General features: G+C 51.0%; 1 protein-coding gene across 1 annotated transcript in view; it reads right to left on the bottom strand.

The window, feature by feature from the left end:
• TMEM209 (transmembrane protein 209) overlaps positions 1–5,509 on the bottom strand; it is a gene marked incomplete at its 3' end in the record, with an annotated part of 29,239 nt that extends 23,730 nt beyond the window's left edge. Inside the window, exons 1-4 of the mRNA XM_015429674.1 lie at positions 5,418–5,509; positions 4,820–4,959; positions 4,483–4,541; positions 2,435–2,566 (exon numbers count right to left, since the gene is read on the bottom strand). Coding sequence (XP_015285160.1) covers positions 2,435–2,566; positions 4,483–4,541; positions 4,820–4,956 — 328 coding nt within the window. The remainder of the gene's footprint in view (positions 1–2,434; positions 2,567–4,482; positions 4,542–4,819; positions 4,960–5,417) is intronic.
• Positions 5,510–10,650: the final 5,141 nt, after the last annotated feature.

The following is a 10,650-nucleotide window of genomic DNA, read 5'->3' as shown; positions in this document are numbered from 1 at the left end:
GCTCACTCAGAAAGTTCTAACAGTTCATTCGAAGTTAAAGTCATTCGCTCTTTCGCTTGAAATACCAAAGGGCTTTTCTTCCAGTTTCCGTTCCCCCCCCCTTTCTCCGCCAAATTCGTATATAACGAAAGTTTAAACGAGAACAGAAGGATCGTCTCCTTCTCTCATTTCTTATCGCTTGGGGTGGGGGGGACGCGATTATTGCTTTTCGACTACGATTGACAACTCACAGTTCCAGCCGATCTTTTCCAATTTCATCATTTTTTCACTTTTTCGCTTCATCACTCGGTGACGTCCGTAGGTTCCACTATACCCTTTACAGGGTCACTCACGCGGCGAGGTCCATAGGGGCAGGGCGAGGAGAAAGCCTCAATTTCCGACCGTTCGGCCGAGAAAGAGGCTCCCCCAAAAAAGCCCTAAAGCGCCCCGGATCCGAGCCCCTCTCCTCTGAGGTGCTCGTTTGGGTCTCCGCTCTCGCGAATTCCCTCCTCAACCGCGGGCGGGCGAGACGCCCCGGGAGCGACCCGGGGATACGTCCGCCATTCGCGGAAGCCAGACCGGAAGCCAATTGTTGAAGACTTCTTTGGTCTGGGCCGGTCATCAATCAGTTCTCTGTGAGCTCTTGTAGACTAGACCAGAGTGCTCTGTATTTTATGCTAGTGCACTATGAGAGCTAGTCTGGTGTCGTGGTTAAGTGCGTGGACTCTAATCTCTACTTGCACCTGGCTGGATGACCTTGGGCAAGCCGTAGTTCTGATAAGAGCTGCTCTTGAAAAAGAGCAGTTTCTGTCAAGAGCTCTCTCAGCCCCACCTACCTACCTCACAGGGTGTCCGTTGTGGGGAGGGGAAGGGAAAGGAGTTTGTAAGCCGCTCTGAGACGCCTTTGGGTAGTGAAGAAGAAGAAAAAGAAGAGATTGGATTTATACCCCGCCCTTCACTACCCAAATATGTCTCAGAGGACAGGGTATAAATCCAAACTCTTCTCTCCTATGTTTGTGTTGAAGTATTCTACACTGAATATGGAAATGTTACGCTTTTATCCTAAGCAGGGCTTTTTTTGTAGAAAAAGCCCAGCAGGAACTCATTAGCATAATAGGCCATACCCAACAGCAGGAACTCATTAGCATATTAGGCCACACCCATGACAGCACAGCTCATTTGCATATTAGGCCACACCCCCATGTTACCAGAAGTGTGGTCATCCAGCCACACCCACCTTTTGCTTCTTATTCTCTTTACCTTGTTTGTTGTCAAAACCCAGGGCTTTTTGCATATCAGGCCACACACCCCTAACTGTAGCCAATCCGAATGAGTTTCTGCTGTTGGGTGTGGCCTGTTATGCTAATGAGTTCCTGCTGGGCGTGGTCAACTTGGGAGCCAGCCGGAACTCCGTTCCTGTGAGTTCCGGCCCAAAAATAGCCCTGATCCTAAGAGATGTGTAAGTGCTAAAGCATGGGTGTCAGACATGTGGCCCAGGGGCCGCATCAGGCTCCTCCGGAGGGCTTCTCTCAGGCCCTCAGAAGAAGTGGCTGTCTTCTGCTGCTTCTTCCAGTTCTGCTGCTGCTGCGTCATCCTAGGTTTGCAGCTTACAGATACACACCTGAACAGCATACTCAAGATTGCAGCAGCACAGGCATTTTGATGCAATAATTCAGAGCAAGAGGTGTGAGTTATCAAGCACGGTTAAATAAACAAAATATTGCAAGAGGTCTAATGTTTTTAAGCCTGTTTTTTATTTTAAATTTAAAAATACCCTTTGTGTTTGTGTCCTTATCTCCGCTACCTGGCATTACCTTTTATGATGCACAGGGTTTGGCCCAACAAGGTCTCATTTATGTCAGATCCGGCCCTCGTAACACATTAGTTCGATAACCCTGTGCTAAAGGGCTTTCTGTCCTTAAGAAGCTTATACTGTAAATAGCCTGGTTTCGTTTGAAAACTATGGTCTCCCTTGCCAGTCTCCACCCAACCAATAAAAGAGCTAAAGGGGAATGGGAGGGTCCCAGGGAAACAGTCCTGGGGTCCCAGAATACCACAACAAGTGCCACTTATTCAGTCTATGCCTGACTGCCCCAAACATCTGGGCGGATCAGATATCTGCATTACAGATGCCGTGAAAGAAGGAGAGAAGAAGAGATTGGATGTATACCCCACCCTTCACTACCCAAAGGAGTCTCAGAGCTGCTTACAATCTCCTTTCCCTTCCCTTCCCTTCCCCACAACAGTCACCCTGTGAGGCGGGTGGGACTGAGAGAGCTCTTTCGAGGACTGCTCCTGAGAGAACACCTCTAAGAGAACTTGTGACTGACTAAGGTCACACCGGCAGCTGCGTGTGGAGAATCAAACCCGGTTCTCCCAGATTAGAGTCCATGCACTTAACCACTACACCAAACTGGCTCTCTACACCACTACACCAAACTGAAAGAGCACTGACCTGCGTTCCTCAACCCGAGGAGGGATTGCTGTCCGGGACTGACGACCAGGCTGGTTGGGGCCACGGTGTACTTGAAGTATCTCCAGAAATCAAACAAGGCATTGAGGCTGAACAGCGATGCAAAGGCAAGTTCTGGAGCAACATACAAGAACATAAAATGTTATCATAATTGCATGCACAAGACAAATTACACGCACAGCCCCTCTGAGATTTTGTTGGACGTAAGAGACGGGTTGAGATAGCAGATGGTCTAGAGCAGGGGTGTCAAACATGTGGCCCTTGGGCCGGAACTGGCCCGTCCAGGGTTCTCATCTGGCTCGCGAGTAACTGGTGCTGTTCTCAGCTCGTGAAGGAAAATGGGTTGCCGGAGGACAAAAAGCACCCCCTGCAGATTTCGGAAACGGTCTCTGTCAGGCCTTCCCGAGCCCCACTGCTTCTATGGGTTCGGGTTCAGTTTTGATTGCCTCAGGCCATAGGCCATTACCATGACAGAACATCTATATAGCATCTATATAGACTACAAAAACCAGAAGAACAAAAAGCTCTAAATTAATACACAATAAAACATTTTAATAATTCCAACTCTTCCGTCCTGACCTCCGTTAGTAATCGAGCTATGGTGCTGCTACTATTTCCCCCCCGAATTTTCTCTGCAGCGAGGGCTTGTGTGAGATCTCGGCCTCTACGTCTGCGAGCAACTGGTGCTGTTTCTGTTCTACTGCCTAGGGTGACCAAAATTGGGCCTAGAAATTTCTTCCTAGGGGATTGATAGAGTGGGCAGAATAGCAAGTAATGGCACAGTTCTTCTGGCGCTGAGCCTCCACGCGGGCAGAGACGCTGGGCAACAGGCGCGTGCTTCTATGGGAAACGCAGGAAGAACAAGAACTGGGGGTGGGGTGGGGATCTGGGAGAGCCAGGCTTTTAGAAATCGATTGTTTAATTAGGTTTCCCTGTGTCTTTTATAAAGTTTATATCTCCGGTACCAGGCATTACATTTTATGGCACTCATGGCCCGGCCCGATAAACTGACATCTAAGTCAGATCCTGCCTTTGTAACAAAATTAGTTTGACACCCCTGGTCTAGAGACCATCGTTCCCTGACCTGGGCAGTCCATTCTTCTAAGATCTCGGAAGCTAAGCAGGGTCGGGCCCGGTCAGTATTGGGACGGGAGGCCATCAAGGGAATCCAGGGTTTGCTACGCAGAGGCAGGCAATGGCAAAACACCTCTGAAGTCTCTTGCCTTGAGAAACCCATGGGGTCACCGTAAGCTGACCGTGATTTGATGGCAAAAAAAAGAGAGAGAGGCAGAGATCAACACATGACGCAGTATCTTTTTACTGTGTGAGATCAAAACAGACTAGTCTCTCACCAAAAGGATTTTCAAGCGACTTGGTTCCCAGCAGTGGAATATCTCGTAGACGAAGAAGTGATTCCAAACAACTCTTATTACAAAGATCTGTTATATTTTTAAAAAGCTCTTACAGGTTGAGAATGTTGATTATTGCATGGTATTAATTTGTGTTCTGAATGTACTGTTGAATATATTGTTCAGAATAATAATAATAATAATTTTAAAAAACCTTATTTTTTAAAAAAAACAACAGACTCTCAGACTTGCGTCCTAAGATTGTCTGGCAGCCAAAAGTTCTAGCTCTTTTAGCACTATGCACCACTAGGTGGCGAGCTAGACCTTTTTTTTTTTTTAAAGGCAAGAGACGTTTCAGGAGCGGTTTGCCATTGCCCGCCTCTGCGTCAGGACGACTCTGGTATTCCGTGGAGGTCGCCCATCCAAATACTAGCCAAGGTCAACCATGCTTTTCTCCTCACCCTTGACACAGAGAGTCCTCCATCTTTCTGTGTTGCACCTCTGAGGATGCCAGTCACAGCTACTGGCAAAACGTCAGGCTCTGCAATGCCAAGACCACGGCCACACAACCCGGAACATCTACAGCTACAGCAGCTAATCAACCATCCTTCGCTTCCAAGATCTGACAAGATTGGGCTAGCCTGAATATATCTCCTGGTAGTTGATATCCACGGCACTTACCGATATACCACAGTAACCAGCACGAAATGTTATAATAGGAACTGATTAGTTTCCCAGACCTAGAAAAAGGAAAGGAACAGGCCAAAGTCATTCACAGCCTCACTAGAATACGGAAGCCATACTAGCAAATTCTAAAACCATTTCCCAGTGTTTTGCAGCTCTCCTACACTCCACACCCGTATTGCAGATTAGGAGGGCAGAGGGGGCTGGGACCAAACCAGCGTCTTGGTGAAGGTGAGTTTCAAACGGGACCCTTTCCAGATCACCCGTTTAGGCACCGGACACCTCCAGCTTCATTTCAGGACCTCACCCAGGTGGAGAAAGCGACTTGTCTTACATTTCAGTGTAAATCATGCCGGCAACCGACAGGTTCAGAAGTCCCCACGCCAAGACCACTTTCTTCACTTCCGTTTCCTTCCTCATCTTGATGGTCCGGTCGATGAGGGAAGCGGCCGGACTCTGTTCCCCCTGCATGTTCTGGAAAGAGGAGGAAGGGAGGGGGGGGGGGGACAATGTAATCTATCCTACCTCCAGTAACAACCCCTCCAATCTTCTAATGCCAGGTCAAACAACAAGCTCCTCCACTGGGGTTGCCAACTCCAGGTTGGGAAATTCCTGGAGATTTGTAACAGCTCTTATATAATTTGTGGTGGCGCCTGGGGAGGGCAGGGCTGGAGGAGGGACCTCTGGAGGACACGGAGTCTCCCCTCCAAAGCAGCCATTTTTCTCCGAAGGAAGTGATCTCTGCAGTCTGGATGAGAATGGTAATCCCGGGAGATCTCCAGGGCCCACCTGGAGGTTGGCAAGCAGACCCCTCTCTGCCCCAAAGAGCCTGGCAGAGCCCGAGAGCGCCCGCCCCCTCCCCTCCCCGCTTCCCCCTTAGCTTAGGGTGAATCCACACGACCTTCGGTACACGTGTTCCTTCCCCTCCTCACCTGCGGCTCACGAGGCCAGCTCCCAGAAGCCTCCGCCCGCGCGCGCGCACCTTGACAGGGGGCAACAGCCAACCGGCTCTCCCCCGCCCCACCGGCGCCTTGCGCTCACTTCTCGTACTGCGCTTGCGCAGCGGGTGTTTCTTCTTTTTAAACCACCCGACGGAAGGCCGGAAGTGCCATTGGAAGAGCTGAGGAGCGGTAGGGGCGGGAGTTATCGCCAAGGCGACGAGGTTTCAGCGAACGGTTGGTTCTCTCAGCTTCCTCGGGCCCCGCCTCCTTTTCCTCGAGGCAGAGCAGCGGGCCCCGCCCCCCGCCCCTCCCAAGCGGGCTCTGAATTATTGGCGGGAGAAGAGCGCAACCGCGGCTGTGCCGGCGCTCGCGCGTGCGCACTTGCGATGCACGGCTGTGCTTGCAGTTCTTCCCATTCTATTTAGTGGGGGATTTACTCCCGAGGAAGCGCGCACAGAATTGCACCCGGTTCATCCGGGGGAAAGGGAAAGGGAGAGTTGCCTGCATATTTTTTTCCCCTTTGCAAAAATAAAACAGAAGCCCCAATGAGGCCTTAACCGTTTGTGTGTGTAGTAGAAGAAGGAGGGGGCTCTTTTTGTAGCAGGAACTCCTTTGCATATTAGGCCACACACCCCTAATGTAGCCAATCCTCCAAGAGCTTACAGAGCTCTTCTTACAGGGGGCTACTGTAAGCTCTTGGAGAATTGGCTACATTAGGGGTGTGTCACTTAATATGCAAATGAGTACCTGCTACAAAAAGAGCCCACATATGAATGGTGCAAGTGTCACTTGGTGGTCCAAAGATGGAACCCTCTGCCTGGGGCAGGGATGCTCTGTCTTCTTGGTGCTTGGGAGGGGGCCACAGTGGGAGGGGCTTCTGGAGTTCTGGCCCCACTGGTGGACCTCCCAATGGCCCCTGGGTCTTGGCCACTGTGTGGCACCGAGTGTTGGACCGGAGGGGCCATTGGCCTTGTAATGTATCCAGTCCAGACAAGTCCAGAGACAAACACCGAGCTTCGCTCTAAGAGACAATGGACTATGCGGATCCTAGCCCGCTCCAATCAGCGGGCTGGGTTCCCGGCGGAGAGCCTATGGGACTCTCGGCCACTGTAAATAACCTATAGGGAAGTAGGGGTGTGTTTTGGGTGGCGGTTTCTCGGGGGATATAAGCTGGCCTGCAAGCTGGCCAAAGTCGTCTTGTTCCAGATAGAATAAAGTACGCTTTGCTGAAGTCACTCTCCGTCTGCGTACTTTTTAGGCCTGATCCAATATGGCTTCTCTTTATGTTCTTATACATGGAACACTTTGTCTGGGGCAGTGATGCTCTGTCTTCTTGGTGCTAGAGGGGGCATGACTGGGAGGGCTTCGGGAGTTCTGGCCCCACTGGTGGACTTCCTAATGGCAACTGGGTTTTGGCCACTGTGTGACGCAGAGAGTGCGTTCAGACGGGGGCTTTCTGCCGGCATAAACTGCACCGGTTGGAACCGGTGCAGTTTATGCCAGCAGAAACGCGATCAAACTTATCTCCATTTTGCGGTTCCCATTGTTGTACGCCCGGTCACACGCTGTGGGCGTCGGCGAGTTTTTTAAAAAAAAAACAGCTTGAACATGCGCATAGGCAGCCATTCACAGAATGGTGATCTTTGCGCATGCTCAACCCCCCCCCCCATTACATTTAAACTTTAAAGGTAAGGACTTACCTTTAAAATTTAAAGCCCAAACTGGCCTCCCTTAAGTCCCGGACTCCTCCGGGTAGGTAAAGTAAGGGCTTAAAAAAAAAAAAGGCTCAGGGCGAAGCGTCGCCCGAGCGCATATCGCTTAGAGTTTTAAAAAATGGCGGGGGGGAAACGGAAGCCTCAGGCTTCCGACGGAAATGGCTAGGCACCGGTGGAGAGCGATCAGACGCCGGTGTACATCGGAAGCCACCGTTGCACTCAGGATACCACCACTTGGGACCTAGTGGCAGAGTGCAACGGTGTAAAGGGCTTTACACCGGTTAGGGACAGGAGGCAGATGTGCCCCGTCTGAACGCCGGTGAGTACAACGGTTGGAACCGGCACCTTATCCGATGTAAAGCCCCCGTCTGAACGCACCCAGAGTGTTGGACTGGAGGGGCCATTGGCCTGATCCAACATTGGCCTCTCTTATGTTCTTATACATGGAACACTCTGTCTGGGGCAGTGATGCTTTGTCTTCTTGGTGCAATGGGGGTTACAATGGGAGGGCTTCTGGAGTTCTGGCCCTGTTGGTGTATCTCCTGATGGCCCCTGGGTTTTGGCCACTGTGTGACCCAGAGTGTTGGACTGGAGGGGCCATTGGCATGATCCAACATTGACTTCTCTTATGTTCGAGGCAGTGATGCTCTGTCTTCTTGGTGCTTGGGTGGGCTTCTGGAGTCCTCGCCCCGCTGGTGGACTTCCTGATGGTATCTGGGTTTTGGCCACTGTGTGACACAGAGTGCTGGACTGGAGGGGCCATTGGCGTGATCCAACATTGGCCTCTCTTATGTTATTATCGATGGAATACTGTTTGGGGCAGTGATGCTCTGTATTCTTGGTGCTTGGCGGGCAAGTGGGAGGGCGTAACGAGTTCTGGACCTGTTGTTGGACCTCCTGGGTTTTGGCCACTGGATGACATAGACTGTTGAACTGGATGGGCCATTGGCCCAATTCAACATGGCTTCTCTTATGTTCTAATGTGACACAGAGTGTTTTCGACTGGACGGGCCATTGGCCTGATCCAACATGGCTTCTCATGTTCTTATGTTACACTGGGGAGGGAGGGTAATAAATAAACAAACCAGAATGAGTTGATCAGGAGTCCCCAACGTGGTCCTCATGGGGACCATAGTGCCCCCTAACACTTTTCCTTTGTTGTTCAGTCCCACAGTCGAGTCCTACTCTTCGCGACCCCATGGACAAGATCTCGCCAGGCCCTCCTGTTTTCCGCCGTCCACTTTTCCTGGCACCCGCTAAGTGATTTTTGAAAGTGGGCAGGGCTAGGTAAATAGAGATTTCTGATTTACTGCGCAGATTAAAAGGCATTTGGGTAAAAAATTCCTTCTTGAAGTGGCAAAGAGGAACTGCTGCTACAGTTACATATGCCAGGGCTCTTTTTGTAGAAAAAAGCCCAGCAAGAACTCATTAGCATAATAGGCCACACCCAACAGCAGGAACTCATTAGCATATGCCACACCCCCTGACATCACCGGAAGTGTGTCATAAGGCCACACCCCTGAATGCGCTCGCCCGCTTCGGGAGAGGGGATCAAAGTGTAATACTAGCCTCCTCCGAGACTTGATCACACCAATCTCAACTCTCTCTTGGGTCTTGATGCCTGCCAGTCACTCCCCCTGCCTGGGGGAAGCCGCGTTGGACCAAAATACAGTCCAAACTGCTGTAAGGAACACCCGTCCACCCTGAGCACTTACAGGGTGCGTCAAATCGCCACATTACCCCAACCGGAAGCAGGGGGCGGGGCTTCATTCTGTGCCCCGCCCCCGCACCTCACCCGGGGGAACGGCGATCCCCCGCGATTCCCCCGAATTGACCCCTGCTGGGGACTCCCCACGTTTATCGTTTATATGGGTCCAGGCAGAAAGTTTGTTCTAAAAGAAATAACTGTACTGTGATGTCAAATGGCCTTAACGTTGTCATGGTTCCGAGAATGATGCGGGAAACCGGATTCTAGAAACTTCCAGTCGTGGCTCGCCATGCAGAGGAATGCCAGCCGTCAGTTGCCAGGATCGCCATGTCCATACCATTCCCTAAGGGTCCCCGTGCCCCTGCCTGACATCTTGCTTGGTTGTCGAGCGAGTCTTGGCCACGATGGTTTTCTCTCTCCTCAGTTCATGTTGGCGTTATTATTTCTATAGCGAGGATCCTGCCCACGAAGAGGAATCGCCGTGTGAGGAGGAGGAAGAGGAAGTGGATCCAACTTGCTGGGTCTTGGGGGAAATGCTACTTTTTTACTGTTTGACCATTGCTCTCCTGAAGATGCTTTACCACGGTTTGGAGTGGGTGAGGTTCTTGGGTTGACGGTATTCTGGCCACGTGCGACGGGAGATTGGGGCGGAGGAGGGTTACGTAGAACCACCCAGCTGGAGAGAGAGGGCAAAAAGCAGAAGTTTTGCCTCTCATGGCACAATTGACGTTATGACATGACCATGCTTTGGTTTGTTTCAAACAATGCAGCAAACCATAAGAAAATTAGAGCCCTGCTGGATGAGACCAGCGGTCCATCTAGTCCAGCCTCCTGTCTCACCCAGTGGCCAAACAGTTCCTCTGGAGGGCCAGCAACAGGGCACAGAGACGGAGGCCTTCATAAGACCCTCAGAAGAGCCCTGCTGGATCAGACCAGGGAGGGTCCATCTAGTCCAGCCTCCAGTCTCACCCTGATCTCTTCTGGGAGCTCATTCTACCAGGCCGGAGCCACCACCGAAAATGCCCTGGGCCTGGTTGCTGACAGACTGGCTTCCTTAAGACATGGGAGGGCCAGTCGGCTCTGAGCTTCTGAATGCAGTGCTCTCTGGGGAATATGTGGGGAAAGGCGGTCCCTCAGATATGTAGACCCCCCAACCATCAAGGGCTTTAAAGGTAAGAGCCAGCACCTTGAAACAAATCCGGTATGCTATCGGCAGCCAGTGCAGTGCCTTTAACACAGGCTGGATGTGCTCCCGAACTGAGAGTCCCATCAGCAGCCTGGCCGCAGCATTTTGCACCAGCTGCAGCTTCCGGATTTGAGACAAGGGCAGCCCCATGTAGTTATTACAGTAATTTTTCTTTTTGTTTGTTAACATGGCATGTTAAAGCTTCTACTGTGCTTCACCTCTGGTTGGTTTCCAGATTTCTAGGAGTCACTGAAAATGTCGAGACAGCGTGTGACTGCGATAAAAAAGGCCAATGCTATGCCGGGGATTATCAGGAAGGGTATTGAAAACAGATCAGCCAATATCATAATGCCCCTCTATAAATCAATGGTGCGACCTCATCTGGAATACTGTGTGCAATTCTGGTCACCACACCTTAAAAAGGATATTATACCTTTGGAAAAAGTGCAGAAAAGGGCAACTCAAATGATAAAAGGGTTGGAACACTTTCCCTATGAGGGAAGGTTAAGGCGCCTGGGGCTCTTGAGCTTGGAGAAACGACGACTGAGGGGTGATATGATCGAGGTTTATAAGATTATGCATGGGAAAGAGCAGGTAGAGAAAGAGGTACTTTTC

The sequence above is a fragment of the Gekko japonicus genome, unplaced genomic scaffold, assembly GCF_001447785.1.
Source record: "Gekko japonicus isolate JY-2015 unplaced genomic scaffold, Gekko_japonicus_V1.1 scaffold696, whole genome shotgun sequence".
Lineage (NCBI taxonomy): Eukaryota > Metazoa > Chordata > Lepidosauria > Squamata > Gekkonidae > Gekko > Gekko japonicus.
Note: the sequence above shows the minus strand (reverse complement) of the source record. Positions and strands in the feature narration are given on the sequence as shown.